The sequence below is a fragment of the Oncorhynchus masou genome, chromosome 22, assembly GCF_036934945.1.
Source record: "Oncorhynchus masou masou isolate Uvic2021 chromosome 22, UVic_Omas_1.1, whole genome shotgun sequence".
Lineage (NCBI taxonomy): Eukaryota > Metazoa > Chordata > Actinopteri > Salmoniformes > Salmonidae > Oncorhynchus > Oncorhynchus masou.
Genome location: NC_088233.1, coordinates 59,009,391 through 59,029,518, shown reverse-complemented (window position 1 = coordinate 59,029,518; position 20,128 = coordinate 59,009,391). Strand labels below are relative to the sequence as shown.

The following is a 20,128-nucleotide window of genomic DNA, read 5'->3' as shown; positions in this document are numbered from 1 at the left end:
TGAGAGAATCACTTAAGATAAGGCTGGCACTCTGTCAAATTGAACAGGCCCTGAGTGGTACAAACCTTCCAGGCTATGCATTGGAAGAGCTTGTGTGCAGGCGCAGTGATTTGAACAGTGGACAGTCTTTTTCAAAATCATGAAGAATTACGTCGCTGGCCGCTTCTATCTTTAAGACATACCCAGGGTCTACATGCAAGAGGTTTGATCTATCCATGGAGTGAAAACTTATGGAGCCTTGACGGAGTGTGTGTGGGATATCCTGCGAGCAAGAGAGTCTGTCTTGACAATGGTGAATTGGAGACGGATGGATGTATAAACATATTACCGGGCTCTTTATCTGTAATAAAGGAATAGTAAAAATGTTTTAATAATTATAGCATGTTTTAAAAGGCCTGTACTAAAGATGTATAATTAAATGGTATTAATGCTATATCTCACCCCTTAACGAATGGGAATCTCTCGTTTTCTCTCTCGCCCCGGTCTGTCGCGGAGAAATGCAATATCTTAAAAAAAAGTCTTATTTTATACGAATACAGTCTTTACTACAACAGCATGTTATAAACATTTAATGGTTATCAAAAGTTTAGCACTGTGTCTGGTAATGATGTATAACTGTTGTACAACCAATGTCTATACACAGAAAACATACGTTCATGTTTAAATATTGCGCAGTAAAAATGTTGTAAAAAGGCCTGTGCTAAATATTCTGAATTAAATAAATGGTTTTAAAGCGGTATCTCACCTTTAACAAAGGGGCTCTTGCTTTTCACTCTATTATCATGCATGCCCCGGAGAAAAAGGCTTTCGGGAAAAGACGTGTGCGTGCGCGGGGTTGTGTGCGTGTGCGGGCATGTACAGTGGGGCAAAAAAGTATTTAGTCAGCCACCAATTGTGCAAGTTCTCCCACTTAAAAAGATGAGAGAGGCCTGTAATTTTCATCATAGGTACACTTCAACTATGACAGACAAAATGAGAAAAAAACATCCAGAAAATCCCATTGTAGGATTTTTAATTAATTTATTTGCAAATTATGGTGGAAAATAAGTATTTGGTCACCACAAACAAGCAAGATTTCTGGCTCTCACAAACCTGTAACTTCTTCTTTAAGAGGCTCCTCGGTACTCCACTCGTTACCTGTATTAATGGCACCTGTTTGAACTTGTTATCAATCGAACCTCATGATGTCTTACAGTTGGACATTTGTGGAGATAGCATGCAAAACATTGTATCTCTTATTTTACCCAATGGCGAAGCAGATCTTGAACAATGTATAGCCCTGCTGGAGCAACGTGTTCAGTCAAATGTATCAGTCATAGCCGATAGTAATAAGGGAATACCTCATAAACGTTCACAATCCTGGTAATAAGCTATGCTTTGCAATAGGCCTACCACATTTACTCAACCCTGGATGTACAGATCTCGCGGCGTTACACAAGGCTAGAGTGCTCCAAACGACCGTGGGTCTAGGTATACAGGATGCCGTGGCATTCTCCGAAATAGTCAAATTTGAAAACTTTCTGAACATCAAGATTGTGGTTTTGTACCACAGTAGAGCTAATGCAGCTCTCTTGAAATCTCAAAACAGCCCACAATCTTATCCTCAGATTCTGTACTTTTATGTGCAAAACTACCATTATTATGCTAGTACCAACATCACAGCATTTTTAGGAGCACCATATGTGTGTCCAGCCTGTCATACCGGCTACACCCGAAAGGGGGGCACTCGTGCCATTATAACTGTTCAGTATGTCTTAATGAAAATTGTCCGATGAAGCCCTTACAACACAAATGTGTGCTGTTGGGGGAACTTGAGGACTGAAGTTGGAAAATTCTTTCTTTCCTAGTTGTCCTTCTTACATCCTGCCCTTGCCGTGAGCCATGTCCTCCTCTCTCTCTCCTAGTTGTCCTTCTTCCATCCTGCCCTTGTCACCGCACATGTCATTCGGCCTACTGTTATGAAAAACACAACATTTAAACATGGCACCCCAAGGCCTGTAAATTTGTAAGCAGTTGTGACATTAACAAGAAATGTCCAAAATGCCATTGAAATTACAACCTTAAAATAGACAACCCTAAACCTCATGTGTGTGGAATCATACATTGCCCAATCTGTAAAGGGCCTTTGAAAATCAGAGATGCTGAAATGGTTGAAGAACTGCCACACGAGTGTTATATTCAGCCCTTGGCTGAATATGAACATTCAGAGAAATATGTGTTCTCTGATTTTGAGACTAATCAGCAATCAGGGGTTAATTTGCCTATTTTTGTATCTACCATGACTTTCAAGGGTGATAAGTGGTCGGCAGAGGGGACCAATTGTGCACTCCTCTTTCTAAAACACATTAGAAAACCCCGGTACAGAAACGTTTATAGCGCACAATTCTAGAGCCTATTACTCCTACCTGCTTTTGAACCCCTTGATACAGCACGGTGCTGCACCCAGTGTAGTAAAACCTTGTGTTTTGTAGACCCTGCCTTCAACCAGAGATACATTGGCAGTTTAAGCTTCTTACCCATGAGATTGGCTCAAATGCCAGACACCTTGAGTTTGGAGAACTCTGTGAAAGGCTGGTTCCTCCACTTCTTCACATCTGTGAAGAATCTCCATTATATTGGAGCTTATCCCAGCCCCCAAAATGTACAGGTGTGATCAGATGTCTCCCAAAGAGCGAGATTCATGACGTGGTACGAGACAGTTTGTCACAGCACTTTTGATTTCCATAAAGAGATGGAATCATACTGTGATAGTGATGTGGTAATGCTTTGTGAAGGATGCCTCAGATTCAGAGATGAGGTAATCAAAGATGCAGGCATTGACCCTTGGAGTTGTACAACTATTGCATCGGCATGCATGAAAAACCTATCATACACTTTCTACCTACAGCATCTATAGCTATCCCCTCGCCTGACAACTAACGACGCCAATTCAAGTCCAACTCTAGTGGGTCCATTCAATGGTTGGAGTACTTGGCCCAACATACTTTGAATAGTGGTGAGAAGGCGTTGAGGTATGTAGAGCAACCCGACAAGACAATAGAATATGTAGATTTTACATCCCTTTATCCTCATGTAATGAGTTCCTCATGCTATCCTATGGGCATCCTGAAATTATTCACTGCGACTTTGAATTACTCCAAAACTATTTTGATCTGGTCAAAGCAACCCTCCTAGGGGTTTGTTCATACCAGTGTTGCCTTACAAGTGACCTCAAGGAAAACCTTTGTTGCACCTGCAGTGAAAACAACAACCAGGAAAAGCCTTGTGATCACTCAGATCAAGAAAGAGCCCTGACAGGTGTATGGGTCACAGTTGAATTCTCTATGGATCTAGAGATGGGGTATCGTGTGGCCAAAATCTTTGAAGTGTGGAACTTTTCCAGGACATCAGACACTCTTTTTAAAGAGTACATCAAGACCTTCTTGAGATGCAAGCAAATTGCTTCAGGCTATCCTGTATCGGTCACAGATCAAGAGAGCAAAGAGATGTACATTCAAGAATATCACAGAGAAGGCATACTTCTTGACCCTGACAGAATAGAGGTCAACAAAACCAAAATAAATGTGTTGAAATTGCACTTAAACTCTCTTTGGGGGAAGCTTTCACAGAGATGCAATATGCTAACAACTTCGATCATTAAAGACCCCGAAGAATTTGGGGAATTTGTTTTTTCGGACCAATAACGAAATTTTACATTTTTCATTCTTGAGTCTAGACATTGCCCTGGTGCAATGCAAGAAGTGAGTTCTACCCCCGGTAATGTAAATGTGTTTCTTGCAGCATTTACCACGGCCTATGGCCGACTTGAACTGTACACCCTCATGGAGCAGCTTCAGAGGCGGGTTCTTTACCACGACACAGACTCTGTGGTCTATGTAAGCAAACAGGGTGATTGGAACCCCACACTTAGCAACTATCTGGGTGGTTTAACTCTTGTAACTACCCATCCCGGATCCGGGAGCGTTGTCATCAACTGATACTAATTAGCATAACGAAACGGACAAATATGACTAGAAAATATTCATATTCATGAAATCACAAGTGAAATATATTGAAACACAGCTTAGCCTTTTGTTAATCACCCTGTCATCTCAGATTTTGAAAATATGCTTTACAGCCAAAGCAAGACAAGCATTTGTGTAAGTTTATCGATAGCCTAGCATAGCATTATGACTAGCTAGCAGCAGGCAACCTGGTCACAAAAATCAGAAAAGCAATCAAATTAAATAATTTACCTTTGATGAGCTTCGGATGTTTTCACTCACAAGACTCCCAGTTAAATAGCAAATGTTCCTTTTTTTCAAAAATATTATTTTTGTAGCCGAAATAACTCTGTTAGTTCTTCTCGTTTGGCTGAGAATTCGACCGGAAATTGCGGTCACGACAACGCCGAAAAATATTCCGAATTAGCTACATAATATCGACAGAAACATGGCCAACGTTGTTTATAATCAAGCCTCAAGGTGTTTTTCAAATATCTATTCGATAATATATCAACCGGGACAGGTGGCTTCTTAGTAGGAAAGAGAGAAACAATAGCCGTATTTGTCTCTTACGCAAAAAATACTCCAGCTGACCACTGACTCCAGCTGACCACTGACGCAATGTTGACATTCAGGCTAATTTTTCAAAATAAAAGACTGAAACTATGTATTGTGACACTAGACACATTAGGGAAGCCTAAAAAGGAATCTGGTTGATATCTCATTCACTGCTCAATAGGGACGCATAGGAACGCAGAGCTTTCTAAATAAAAATCCCTTCCTGATTGGATTTTTCTCAGGCTTTCACCTGCAATAACAGTTCTGTTATACTCACAGACAATATTTTTACAGTTTTGTAAACTTTAGAGTGTTTTCTATCCTAAGCTGTCAATTATATGCATATCCTAGCATCTTGTCCTGACAAAATATCCCATTTACTTTGGGAACGTTATTTCTTTCTAGGTCCGCTAGCGGAACCCCTCAACAACATTCCGCTGAAAAGGCACACCGCGAAATTCAAAAATATATTTTATAAATACGTAACTTTCACACATTAACCTCTCTTGGGTAGGGGGTAGCATTCGGAATTTTGTATGAAAAGCATGCCCAAATTAAACAGCCTGCTACTCGGGCCCAGAAGAAATGATATGCATATAACTGGAAGATTTGGAAAGAAAACACTCAGTTTCCAAAACTGTTAAAATAGTGTCTGTGAGTATAACAGAACTGATTTAGGAGGCGAAAACCTGAGAAAAATCCATTCAGGAAGTATTTTTTGGGGGGGTTTTGTAGTTTTCTATTCAATGCCATCACATTATCCATTGACATAGGACTCCATTTGCAGTTCCTATGCCCTCCACTACATGTCAACAGTCTTTAGAAATAGTTTCAGGCTTGTATTTTTATAAATGACGGAGTAAGGCCAGTCTGAACGAGTGGACCCTAACGTGACGCAGAGTTTTTTCAGGCGCATGTGCATTTCTTGTTTACCTTTTATATTGACAACGTTATTGTCCGGTTGAAATATTATAGATCATTTAGGCTAAAAAACAACCTGAGGATTGAATATAACATTGTTTGACATGTTTCTATGAACTTTACGGATGCAATTTGGATTTTTTGCCTGAAGAAAACGTGCAAACAAAAAAGATTTTTGGATATAAAGAGACTTCATCGAACAAAAGGAACATGTATTGAGTAAATTAATGTCTTCTGATTGCCACCATATGAAGTTCATCAAAGGTAAGGGATTATTTTTATCTCTATTTCTGAGTTTTGTAATGTTTCTGCTTGGCTGGTTACTGTTTGTAATAATTTGTAAACTGGGCTATGTTCTGGGCTAGGTATGTTCTGGGCTAGGTATGCTTTCATCGAAAAGCATTTTATAAATATGACACTGTGGTTGGTTTAACAAGAAGTTCATCTTTAAACCCATGTAAAATATGTTTTGTTATCTGTATTTTTATAATGAGCATTTCTGTAATTGAATTTGGCGCTCTGCAACCTCACTGGATGTTGGCCAGATGGGACGCTAGCGTCCCACATACCCTAGAGAGGTTAATCTTGTTAATCTACCCATCGTGTCCAATTTCAAAAATGCTTTGCACAACATATCGTTATGTAAGGTCATAGACAAGTGAAAAAGACACACAGGCATTTATCCAGCCAAAGATAGGAGTGACAAAAAGCAGAAATATAGATAACATGAATAACTAGCCTTTGATGATCTTCATCAGATGACACTCATAGGACATCATGTTACACAATACATGTATGTTTTGTTCGATAATGTGCATATTTATATCCAAAAATCTCAGTTTACGCGTTACGTGCAGTAATGTTGTGATCCCAAAACATCCGGTGATTTTGCAGAAATACTCATAATAAACATTGATACAACTGTTATTCACAGATTTAAAGATAGACTTAATGCAACCACTGTGTCAGATTTCAAAAAAACTTCACGGAAAAAGCATAATCTGAGAACGACGCTCAGAGCAAAATCCAGCCAGAAAAATATCTGCCATTTTGGAGTCAACAGAAGTTAGAAATAACACCATAAATATTCACTTACCTTTGATGATGTTCATTAGAAGGCACTCCCAGGAATCCCAGTTCAACAATAAATTATTGATTTGTTCCATAAAGTCCATAATTTATGTCCAAATAGCCACTTATTGTTAACGTGTTCAGCCCAGTAATCCATCTTCATGATGCGCAGGCACTTCGTCCAGACAAAGACTTGAAAAGTTCCGTTACAGTCCTTTAGAAACATGTCAAACGATGTATGGAATCAATCTTTAGGGTGTTTTTAACATAACATCAATAATGTTCCAACCGGAGAACTCCTATGTCTGAAGAAAAGCACTGGAACGAGAGATAACTCTGTCGGGAGCGCACGTCACGAGCCTGTGACACTCTGCCAGACCACTGACTCAAACAGTTCTCATGAGCCCCTCCTTTATAGTAGAATTCTCATTCAAGTTTCTAAAGACACTTGACATCTAGTGGAAGCCGTAGGAAGTGCAACTTTATCCATATCCCACTGTGTATTCGGTAGGCCAAGCTTTGAAAAACTACAAACCTCAGATGTCCCACTTCCTGGTTGGATTTTTCTCAGGTTTTCTCCTGTCATATGAGTTCTGTTATACTCAAAGACATCATTCAAACAGTTTTAGAAACTTCAGAGTGTTTTCTATCCAATACTATACTGATATGCATATTTTAGCATCTGGGACAGAGTAGGAGGCAGTTCACTCTGGGCACGCTAATCATCCAAAAGTGAAAATGCTGCCCCCTATCCCAAAAGAGTTAAAATGACTATGTATAGATGACAACAGAGAGTGGCAGTCTGGGTAGTCATTTGACTAGATGTTGAGGAGTCTTATGGCTTGGGGGTAGAAGCTGTTTTGAAACCTCTTGGACCTTGGCGCTCCGGTACCGCTTGACGTGTGGTAGCAGGGAGAATAATCTATGACTAGGGTGGTTGGAGTCTTTGACAATTTTTAGGGCCTTCCTCTGACACCGCCTGGTGTAGAGCTCCTGGATGGCAGGATGCTTGGCCCCAGTGATGTACTGGTCCGTTCACACTAGCCTCTGTAGTGCCTTGCGTTCGGAGGCCGAGGAGTTGCCATTACAAGGCAGTGATGCAACCTGTCCGGACGCTCTCGATGGTGCAGCTTTAGAACCTTTGAGGATCTGAGGACCCATGCCAAATCTTTTCAGTCTCCTGTGGGGGAATATGTTTTATTGTGCACGCTTCACAACTGTCATGTTGTGCTTGGACCATGATAGGTTGTTGATGATGTGGAACCAAGGAACTTGAAGCTCTCAACCTTCTCCACTGTAGCCCCGTCGATGAGAATGGGGGCGTGCTCGGTCCTCTTTTTCCTGTAGTCCACAATCATCTCCTTTGTCTTGATCACGTTGAGGGAGAGGTTGTTGTCCTGGCACCACAGGGCCAGGTCTCTGACCTCCTCCCTATAGACTGTCTTGTTGTCGTCGGTGATCAGGTCTACTACCGTTGAGTCATTGACAAATTTAATGATGGTGTTGGAGTTGTGCCTGGCCGTGCAGTCATGAGTGAACAGGAGGGGGCTGAGCCTGCAACCCTGAGGGTCCCCTGTGTTGAAGATCAGCATGGAAGATGTGTTGTTACCTACCCTTACCACCTGGGGTGGCCCCCAGGAAGTCCAGGATCCAGTTGCAGAGGGAGGTGTTTAGTCCCAGGGTCCTTAGCTTATTGATGTGCTTTGAGGGCACTATGGTGTTGGACGCTGAGCTGTAGTCAATGAATAGCATTCTCACATAGGTGTTATTTTTGTCCAGGTGGGAATGGGCAATGTAGAGTGCAATAGAGACTCTATCAGCTGTGGATCTGTTGGGGCGGTATGCAAATTGGAGTGGGTCTAGGGCTTCTGGGATGATGGTGTTGATGTGAGTCCTGACCAGCCTTTCAAATCACTTCATGGCTACATTCGTGAGTGCTACGGGTCGGTTGTCATTAAGGCAGGTTACCTTAGTGTTCTTGGGCACAGGCACAATTGTTGGTTGCTTAAAACATGTTGGTATTACAGACTCAGACAGGGAGAGGTTGAAAATGTCTAGTTGGTCAGGGCGTGCTCGGAGTACACGTCCTGGTAATCCATCTTGACCTGCGGCCTTGTGAATGTTGACCTGTCTAAAGGTCTTACTCACATCGGCTGTGGAGAGCGTGATCACACAGTCTGCCTGTTTCAGTGTTATTTGCCTCGAAGCGAGCATAGAGGTTTAGCTCGTCCTGTAGGCTCGTGTCACTGGGCAGCTCTTGGCTGTGCTTCCCTTTGTGCTGTGCTTCCCTTTGTAGTCTGTAATGGTTTGCAGGCCCTTCCACATCCGATGAGCATCAGAGCCGATGTAGTACACCTCGATCTTAGTCCTGTATTGATGCTTTGACTGTTTGATGGTTCGTCGGAGGGCATAGTGGGAATTCTTATAAGATTCCGGGTTAGAGTTCCTTGAAAGTTGCAGCTCTAGCCTTTAGCTCAGTGAGGATGCTGCCTATAAGCCAAGGCTTCTGGTTGGGGTATGTACGTACGTCACTGTGGGGGACGACGTCATTGATGCACTTATTGATGAAGCCAATGACAGATGTGGTGTACTCCTCAATGCCATTGGAGGAATCCAGGAACATATTCCAGTCTGTGCTAGCAAAACATTCCTGTAGCTTAGCATCTGCTTCCTCTGACCACTTTTTTATTGATCTAGTCACTGGTGCTTCCTGTTTAAATGTTTGCTTATAAGCTTGAATCATGTGGAAGAAATTATGATCAGATTTGCCAAATGGAGGGTGAGGGAGAGCTTTGTATGCATCTTTGTGTGTGGAGTATAGGTGGTCCAGAGTTCTTTTCCCTCTGGTTGCACATTTAACATGCTGATATAAATTTGGTAAAACTGATTTAAGTTTCCCTGCATTAATGTCGCCGGCAACTAGGTACGCTGCTTCTGGGTGAGCATTTTCCTGTTTGCTTATGGTGGAATACAGCTCAATCAATGCTATCTTTGTGCCAGCCTTTGACTGTGGTGGTATGTTATCAGCTACAAAGAATATAGTTATGCAGCTTATCATGAGAAACTCTACCTCAGGCGAGCAATAGCGCAACACTTCCTTAGATATCGTGCATTAGCTGTTGGTTACAAAAATATATAGACCGCCACCCCTTGTCTTACCAGACACCGCTGCTCTATCGTATAACCAATATGTTGATATTGTCGTCATTCAGCCACGTCTCCATGAAGCATAAGATGTTACAGTTTTTAATGTCCCGTTGTTTAATCTTCCCAATAACTCGTCCATTTTATTGTCCAAAGATTGCATATTTACTAGCAGAATACCATGTCCAATTTATGGCAAGAACAGCTCAAATAAGCAAAGAGAAACGACAGTCCATCGTTACTTTAAGACATGAAGGTCAGTCAATCCGGTAAATTACAAGAACTTTGAAACTTTCTTCAAAAGGCGTCGCAATCACCATCAAGCGCTATAATGAAACTGGCTCTCATGAAGACCACCACAGGAAAGGATGACCCAGAGTTATCTCTGCTGCAGAGGATAAGTTCATTAGAGTTACCAGCCTCAGAAATTGCAGCCCAAGTAAATGCTTCACAGAGTTCAAGTAAGAGACACAACATCAACTGTTTAGAGGATTTGCTGCAAAGAAACCACTTCTAAAGGACACCAATAAGAAGAAGAGACTTTCTTGGGCCAAGAAACATGAGCAATGGATATTATACTGGTGGAAATCTGTCCTTTGGTCTGATGAGTCCAAATTTGAGATTTATGCTTCCAACTGCCGGGTCTTTGTGAGACACGGAGTAGGTGAACGGATCATCTCCGCATGTGTGGTTCCCACCCTGAAGCACGGAGGAGGAGGTGTGATGATTTGCAATGCTTTGCTGGTGACACTGTCAGTGATTTATGTATTATGCAAGGCACACTTAACCAGCATGGCTACCACAGCATTCTGCAGCGATACGCCAACCCATCTGGTTTGCATTTAGTGGGACTTTCATTTGTTTTTCACCTAGACACCTCCAGGCTGTATAAGGGCTATTTGATCAAGAAGGACAGTGATGGAGTGCTGCATCAGATGACCCGGCCTCCACAATCACCTGACCTCAACCCAATTGAGACGTTTGTGATGAGTTGGACCGCAGAGTGATGGAAAAGCCTACATTCACAATATTCTCTGGGTGATGTTTTTCTAGGTCGCACAGCTAGATAATTTAGGAGCAATTTAGAGCAGACCAAAAATGGCTTTTGTTAACTTGAGCTAGCTAGCTGTTGAGCTCGGTTAGCTAGGGAAACGCGCAGTAGTTCAACGTTGGCTAGCAATTAATATACTTATAGACAAGGCAAGGTACCTACCTAGCAGCTGCTGAAAATATTCTTCTACCTCACAGCCTCTTCAATAAGACATTTACTAAAATAGTCTGAGCTTCATGTGTCTCACCCGACAGCATAAGTTTGGCGCCTGAAATGGATCATTTGAATCTACAGTAAGCATAAGCTATTACTGTAAAGAAATACAGTATGTTAGAGTATTTTTTACAAGAGACATTCAAATTACAGTTAAACACAATATTTTTCAGCATGTTACCCATAATGCAGTGCAATCTACAGCACGAATGCTGTAAAACACATTTATGGTATTATACTGTGGGGCGACAGGGTAGCCTAGTGGTTAGAGCATTGGACTAGTGCAAGTTCAAATCCCCGAGCTGACAAGGTACAAATCTGTCATTCTGCCCCTGAACAGGCAGTTAACCCACTGTTCCTAGGCCGTCATTGAAAATAAGAATTTGTTCTTAACTGAGTTGCCTAGTTAAATAAAGGTAAAATAATAAATAAATAAAAATCCTACAGTGTTGAAAGTACAGAAAGGTCTTACAGTGTAGGTCTACAAAGCTACCACTCGTGCAAGGGAGGTAGAAAAGGCTTATGCAGACAAGAATGTGCTTAAAATGAGCATGTTTGTAAAGGGGTCATATAAACATTTATTTACAGGCAAAATACCATCAATCCTACAGTATGTGCAAGCAGTACTACAGTGTTGTTTAGAATTATGTACAGAGTACATTTTACAGTAGAAGGTCTTAACAAACTGTAGCATACCCCTGAAGCCTGTGTGCTCAGTTGTCAGTCCCCTGTATAGGTTTGAGGAGGATAAACTAGTTTTTCTGTGTCCGTGTTTTGTTTTTCTCTTACAGGTTGAGCGGGAAATAGCGATTCTGAAGCTCATAGAACACCCTCACGTTTTAAAGCTCCACGACGTCTACGAAAATAAGAAATACTTGTGAGTATCGTTATCGCCTCTATGAATTCAATCAAATTGTTATGTTCCAACATGGGGGAGGGTATTAGCATCTGAAGTCTACTTAGCGTCCAATTCGTAATTGTATTGGTATTGTAATATTGAAGATAGCAGAAATGATACACAACTTCACATGATACAATGATACATCATGATACACCTCTTCATCCTTAAGAGTCAGGGGCTACTTCCTGTTTCACCTGCCATTGTGTTGGTCCCAGTCATCTGTAATAATAGTGGATATTATGACAGGGAATGATATTAGCTGTATGTCTCCCCCAACACGTGACAGTCAACAAGATCAAACCCTCTGAGCTTGACAGCCAAACAGCCAACCCTTTCTGTTAGTCTCCGCACTCAGATATCAAAGCGAACCATCTGATTGGTTACAGGCAACACTGAATGTGACAGAAGGGTAGATGGCCCATTAGTGTGAAGCTAGTCGTTTATTCATGCTCGTTTCAGAGTTTGCTAATAGGGCCAGAAACCCTCTATTATGTAAACACTATGACATCCTTATCAGAGTTTGCCTCTCAAATGGCACCCTATTCCCTATACAGTGCACTACTTTTGACCAGAACTCTACGAGCCCTGGTGAAAATAAGTGGTCTTAAAATAAAGAAAAGAGTGCCATTTGCGACACAGTCAGTGACGGCACTGCATTAGCGAACATTAGCCATGGAGAGTGACACCCTCATCAGTCTGGTCCAGCAACAAACAAACACACACACACACATATACACCCCCCCATTGCTGACAGGTGTGTAAAATTGAGCACACAGCCATGCAATCCCCATAAACAAACATTGGCAGTAGAATGGCCTTACTGAGGAGCTCAGTGACTTTCAACATGGCACTATCATAGGATGCCACCTTTTCAACAGGTCAGTTTGTAAAATATCTGCCCTGCTAGTGCTGCCATAGTCAACTGTAAGTGCCTTTGTTGTGAAGTGGAAACGACTAGAAGAAACAATAGCTCAGCAGCGAACTGGCAGGCTACACAAGCTCACAGAACAGAACGGCCCGAGTGCTGAAGCAGGTAGTGCGTAAAAATAATCTGTCCTTGGTTGCAACACTCAGTACCAACTTCCAAACTGCCACTGGAAGCAATGTCAGCACAATAACTGTTTGTTGGAAGTTTCATTAAATGGGTTTCCATGGCCGAGTAGCCTCACACAAGCCTAAGATCACCATGCACAATGCCAAGTGCCGACTTGAGTGGTGTAAAGTTTGACACCATTGGACTCTGGAGCAGTGGAAACGTCTTCTCTGGAGTGATGAATCACACTTCACCATCTGGCAGCACAACGGACAAATGATGCCAGGAGAACGCTACCTGCCTAAATGTGTAGTGCCAACTGTAAAGTGTCGTGGTTCAGGATTGGTCCCTTAGTTCCAGTGAAGGGAAATCTTAACACTACCACATACAATGACATTCTAGATGATTCAATGCTTTCCAACTTTGTGGCAACAGTTTGGGGAAGGCCCTTTCCCTGTTTCAGTATGACAAATACACCTCTGCTGTTTTCAATCAAGATCTCAGTGATCACTGCCTCATTGCCTGCATCCGTAATGGGTCTGCGACCAAACGACCACCCCTCATCACTTGCAAACACTCCCTGAAACACTTCTGCGAGCAGGCCTTTCTCATCGACCTGGCCGGGGTATCCTGGAATGACATTGACCACATCCCGTCAGTGGATGATGCCTGGCTATTCTTTAAAAGTGCCTTCCTCACCATCTTAAATCTCAAAAAATGTAGAACTAGGAATAGATATAGTCCATGGTTCACGCCAGACCTGTCTGCGCTTGACCAGCACAAAAACATCCTGTGGCGTTTTGAATTAGCATCATCGAATAGCCCCCGTGATATGCAACTTTTCAGGGAAGTTAGGAACAAATATACACAGGCAGTTAGAAAAGCTAAGGCAAGGTTTTTCAAACAGAAATTTGCATCCTGCAGTACTAGCTCAAAAGAGTTATGGGTAACTGTAAAGTCCATGGGTAACTGCACCTCCTCCCAGCTGCCCACTGCTCTGAGGCTAGGGAACACTGTCACCACCGATAAATTCACTATAATTGAGAATTTCAATAAGCATTTCTCTACGGCTGGCCATGCTTTCCACGTGGCTACCCCTACTCCGGTCAACTACCCGGTACCCCCCAAAGCAACTTGCCAAAGCCCCCACCATTTCTCCTTTACCCAAATACAGATAGCTGATGTTCTAAAAGAGCTGCAAAATCTGGACCCCTACAAATCAGCCGGGCTAGACAATCTGGACCCTCTCTTTCTAAAATGATCTGCCGAAATTGTTGCAACCCTATTACTAGCCTGCTCCAACTCTCTTTCGTATCATCTGAGATTCCCAAAGATTGGAAAGCTGCCACGGTCATGCCCCTCTTCAAAGGGGGTGACACTCTAGACCCAAACTGCTACAGACCTATATTTATCCTACCCTGTCTTTCTAAGGTCTTTGAAAGCCAAGTTAACAAACATATTACTGACCCTTTCGAATCCCATCATACCTTCTCCGCTATGCAATCTGGTTTCAGAGATGGTCATGGGTGCACCTCAGCCACGCTCAAGGTTCTAAATGACATCATAACCGCCATCGATAAGAGACATTACATTTACATTTACATTTAAGTCATTTAGCAGACGCTCTTATCCAGAGCGACTTACAAATTGGACATTACTGTGCAGCTGTATTCATCGACCTGGCCAAGGCTTTCGACTCTGTCAATCACAACATTCTTATTGGCAGACTCGACAGCTTTGGTTTCTCAAATGATTGCCTTGCCTGGTTTACCAACTACTTCTCTGATAGAGTTTAGTGTGTCAAATCGGAGGGCCTGTTGTCCGGACCTCTGACAGTCTCTATGGGTGTGCCACAGGGTTCAATTCTCGGACCGACTCTCTTTTCTGTATACATCAATGATGTTGCTCTTGCTGCTGGTGATTCTCTGATCCACCTCTACGCAGACGACACCATTCTGTATACTTCTGGCCCCTCATTGGACACTGTGTTAGCTAACCTCCAGACGAGCTTCAATGCCATACAGCTCTCCTTCCATGGCTTCCAACTGCTCTTAAAGGCAAGTAAAACTAAATGCATGCTTTTCAATCGATCACTGCCCGCACCTGCTCGCCCGTCCAGCATCACTACTCTGGACGGATCTGACTTAGAATACGTGGACAACTACAAATAGTGACTGTAAACTCTCCTTCCAGACTCACATTTAGCATCTCCAATCCAAAATTAAATCTAGAATCGGATTTCTATATCGCAACAAAGCATCCTTCACTCATGCTGCCAAACATACCCTCGTAAAACTGACCATCCTACCGATCCTCGACTTCGGTGATGTCATCTATAAAATAGCCTCCAACACTCTACGCAACAAACTGGAGGCAGTCTGTCACGATGCCATCCGTTTTGTCACCAAAGCCCCATACACTACCCACCATTGCAACCTGTACGCTCTCATTGGTTGGCCCTCGCTTCATACTCGTCCCCAAACCCACTGGCTACAGGTTATCTACAAGTCTCTGCTAGGTAAAGCCCTGCCTTATCTCAGCTCACTGGTCACCATAGCAGCACCCACTCGTAGCACGCCTTCCAGCAGGTATATCTCACTGGTCACCCCCAAAGCCAATTCCTCCTTTGCTCATCTTTCCTTCCAGTTCTCTGCTGCCCATGACTGGAACGAATTGGAAAAAATCTCTGAAGCTGGAGACTCACATCTCCCTCACTAGCTTTAAGCACCAGCTGTCAAAGCAGTTTACAGATCACTGCACCTGTACATAGCCTATCTGTTAAACAGCCCATCTATCTGCCTACCTCATCCCCATACTGGTATTTATTTATTTATTTTTGCTCCTTTGCACCCCAGTATCTCTACCTGCACATTCATCTTCTGCCGATCTACCATTCCAGTGTTTAATTGCTATATTGTAATTATTTTGCCACCATGGCCTATTTATTTCCTTAACTTACCTCATTTGCACTGTATATAGACTTTTTTGTTTTCTTTTGTTCTTGTCACGACTTCCGCCGAAGTTGGCTCTCCTGCCCATTCGGGTGGTGCTTGGCGGTCGTCGTCACCGTCCTATTAGCCACTACTGATCCTTTTTTCGTGTATCTGTTGGTTTTGTCTAATTGGTTTCACCTGTGTGTTGTTTAGTTAATTAGTATCTGTATTTATGTAGGTTGTCCCGCCCTTGTGTTTTGTGCGGGATTGTTATTTTTGTCATTTCGTTTTGTCTGTCGGTGTTTGCTGTTTTTTCTCCCGGTTATATCTTTTCCCTGTTTTGGTGTTTTTCACCCTGTCTTGCTTTTGGGTTGACTGTTGTTTTGTACACCGGAGAATAAACTTTATTATTCGCATTTCTGCTCTCTGCGCCTGATTCCACCCACCTTGACCAGACGTGACAGTTCTACTGTATTATTGACTGTATGTTTTGTTTATTCCATGTGTAACTGTTGTATGTGTCGAATTGCTACGCTTTATCTTGGCCAGGTCGCAGTTGCAAATGAGAACTTGTTCTCAACTGGCCTATCTGGTTAAATAAAGGTGAAATAAAATAAATAAATAAAATGCCCTCATGTACAAAGCGATGTCCATGCAGAAATGTTTTTTTTCACGATCGGTGTGGAAGAACTTGACAGGGCTGCACAGAGCCGTCACCTCAACTCCATTGAATACCTTTGGGATAAATTGGAATGCTGACTGCTAGCCAGGCTGAATTGCCCAACATCAGTGACTGACCTCACTAATGCTCTTGTGTGTAAATGGCACCCTTTTAGGCACAAATTAGGCACATTGGGGATTCTTGATACAAAATGTCAAACAGAAATGCAATGGTTCATTGGATCAGTCTAAAACTTTGCACATACACTGCTGCCATCTAACGGCCAAAATCTAAATTGCAACTGGGCTGGAATAATACAGTATGGCCTTTCTCTTGTATTTCAAAGATGATGGTACAAAAAAATACAAAATAACGGTTATTTCCAAAACCTCAAATTTGTTTCTTTTGAACCATTTTCATGTAGACTTTATTGTGTGTTTTGAATCATTGTCTTGCTGCATGACCCAGCTGCGCTTCAGCTTCAGCTTCAGCTCACAGACGGATGGCCTGACATTCTCCTGAATAAGTAAAAGAAAATTTAAAACAATTAGAATAAGAAATTAATAAATAATAACAAATACAAATAACAAATAATTGAAGAGCAGTAATAAAATAACAATAGCGAGGCTATGTACACTATGTATAGATAATAACAGAGAGTAGCAGCAGATTAAAAGACTGGGGGGGGGCAATGCAAGTAGTCTGGGTAGCCATTTGATTAGATGTTCAGGAGTTTTATGGCTTGGGGGTAGAAGCTGTTTAGACGCCTCTTGGACCCAGACTTTGCATTCTAGTACCACTTGCCGTGCAGTAGCAGAGAGAACAGTCTAGGGACATGAGTCTAGAGAACATGACTAGGGTGGCTGGAGACTACAATGTTTAGGGCCTTCCTCTGACACCGCCTGGTATAGAGTGTTATGTACTTGAGTGAAGACCCAAAAGCGGTTTTAACAGAAAACAGAGTTCTTTAATGAAAAACAGGAATGGCATAAATCCTCTTCCAACGTTGACAATGGGGAAAAAGAACGTAGTATAGTGCAGGATGCACCTGCCAGGCAGACTCCGACAGGATAGGACAAGGTGGAAGCAAATGAGACGACAGCTTGCTTCTGGCATCAAAAACACAAACAAGAATCAGACACAGAAAGTAGCAGGAACAGAGAGAGAAATAGAGACCTAATCAGAGGGGGAAGAGAGAACAGGTGTGAAAGAGTGAATGAGCTAGTTAGGGGAGATGTAGAACAGCTGAAGAATGAGAGACAGAGAAGGTAACCTAAAAAGACCAGCAGAGAGAGACAGAGTGAAGAGAAAGGACAGGAACAGACATAACAAGACATGACATAGAGGTCCTGGATGGCAGGAAGCTTGGCCCCAGTGATGTACTGGGCCGTACCGATTACACTCTGTAGTGCCTTGCGGTCGGAGGTCGAGAATACCAGGCAGTGATGCAACAAGTCAGGATGCTCTCGATGGTGCAACTGTAGAAACTCTTGAGGATTTGAGGACCCATGCCAAATCTTTTTAGTCTCATGAGGGGGAATATATTTTGTCGTGCCCTCTTCACGAATGTCTTGGTGTGCTTGGACCATGTTAGTTTGTTGGTTATGTGGACACCAAGGAACTTGAAGCTCTCAACCTGCTCCACTACAGCCCCGTCAATGAGAATGGGAGTGTGCTTAGTCCTCTTTTTCCTGTAGTCCACAATCGTCTTCTTTGTTTGTTCACATTGAGGGAGAGGTTGTTGTCCTGGCACCACACGGCCAGGTCTCTGACCTCCTCCATATAGGCTGTCTCGTTGTTGTTGGTGATCAGGCCTACCACTGTTGTGTCATCGGCAAACTTAATGATGGTGTTGGAGTCGTGCCTGGCCGTGTAGTCATGAGTGAACAGGGAGTACAAGAGGGGACTGAGCACGCACCCCTGTGGGGCCACTGTGCTGAGGATCAGTGTGGCGGATGTGTTGTTACCTATCCTTACCACCTGGGAAGTCCAGGAAGTCCAGTTGCAGAGGGAGGTGTTTAGTCCCAGGGTCCTTAGCTTATTGATGAGCTTTGAGGGCACTATGGTGTTGAATACTGAGCTGTAGTCAATGAATAACATTCTCACATACAGTGCTGCAAAAAAGTACTTAGTCAGCCACCAATTGTGCAAGTTATCCCACTTAAAAAGATGAGAGAGGCCTGTAATTTTCATCATGGGTACACTTCAACTATGACAGACAAAATGAGAGAGAAAAATCCAGAAAATCACACTTTGTTTCTGGTGTCCTTTGACAGCTCTTTGGTCTTGGCCATAGTGGAGTTTGGAGTGTGACTGTTTGAGGTTGTGGACAGGTGTCTTTTATACTGATAACAAGTTCAAACAGGTGCCATTAATACAGGTAACGAGTGGAGGACAGAGGAGCCTCTTAAAGAAGAAGTTACAGGTCTGTGAGAGCCAGATATCTTGCTTGTTTGAAGGTGACCAAATACTTATTTTCCACCATAATTTGCAAATAAATTAATAAAAAATCCTACAATGAGATTTTCTGGATTTTTTTATCTCATTTTGTCTGGCATAGTTGAAGTTACCTATGATGAAAATTACAGGCCTCTCTCATCTTTTTAAGTGGGAGAACTTGTACAATTGGTGGCTGACTAAATACTTTTTTGCCCCACTGTAGGTGTTCTTTTTGTCCAAGTGGGAAAGGGCAGTGTGGAGTGCAATGGAGACTGCATCATCTGTGGATCTGTTGGGGCGGTATGCAAATTGGAGTGGGTGTAGGTTTTCTGGGATACTGGTGTTGATGTGACCCATGACCAGCCTTTCAAAGCACTTCATGGCTACAGACGTCATTTAGGCAGGGTACCTTAGTGTTCTTTGGCACAGGGACTATGGTGGTCTGCTTGAAACATGTTGGTATTTCCAACTTAGACAGGGAGAGGTTGAAAATGTCAGTGAAGACAATTGCTAGTTCGTCAGCGCATGCTCGGAGTACATGTCCTGGCAATCCTTCTGGCACTGCGACCTTGTTTTATTTATTTATTTTACTAGGCAAGTCAGTTAAGAACAAATTCTTATTTTCAATGACGGCCTAGGAACAGTGGGTTAACTGCCTGTTCAGGGGCAGAACGACAGATTTTGTACCTTGTCAGCTCGGGGATTTGAACTTGCAACTTTTCGGTTACTAGTCAATGCTCTAACCACTAGGCTACACTGTGAATGTTGACCAGTTTAAAGGTTTTACTCACATCGCCTGCGAAGAGTGTGATCACACAGTCGTCTGGAACAGCTGATGCTCTCATGCATGTTTCAATGTTTACTTGCCTCGAAGCGAGTGTAGAAGTAATTTTGCTCATCGAGTAGGCTTGTGTCACTGGGCAGCTCTTGGCTGTGCTTCCCTTTGTAGTCTAAAGGTTTGCAAGCCCTGCCACATCACAGATGCCTGATGAAGACCTAAGGGTCGAAACGTTGTAAATAAATGTCTTCTGGGAGCATAAGCAGCACTGTGGGGCATTTTCTTTGAAAAGTGTCCCAGAGGAAAACATTTATCCTTTGGATGTCTCTCAAGTGTGATGTTTAAAAAAGCCCCCACTTCTTAATTCACTCTCTCTTCTTAATTTCTTACTTTCTTTCCTCCCTCTTACTTTTTCAGTCTCACTTATTTCATTCATCTTTCT

At 42.6% G+C, this 20,128-nt stretch overlaps 1 protein-coding gene across 1 annotated transcript in view; it reads left to right on the top strand.

Annotated features, from left to right (window-relative positions):
- brsk2a (BR serine/threonine kinase 2a) overlaps positions 1–20,128 on the top strand; it is a 557,365-nt gene that overhangs the window by 388,575 nt on the left and 148,662 nt on the right. The window contains exon 3 of the mRNA XM_064930639.1: positions 11,733–11,818. Coding sequence (XP_064786711.1) covers positions 11,733–11,818 — 86 coding nt within the window. The remainder of the gene's footprint in view (positions 1–11,732; positions 11,819–20,128) is intronic.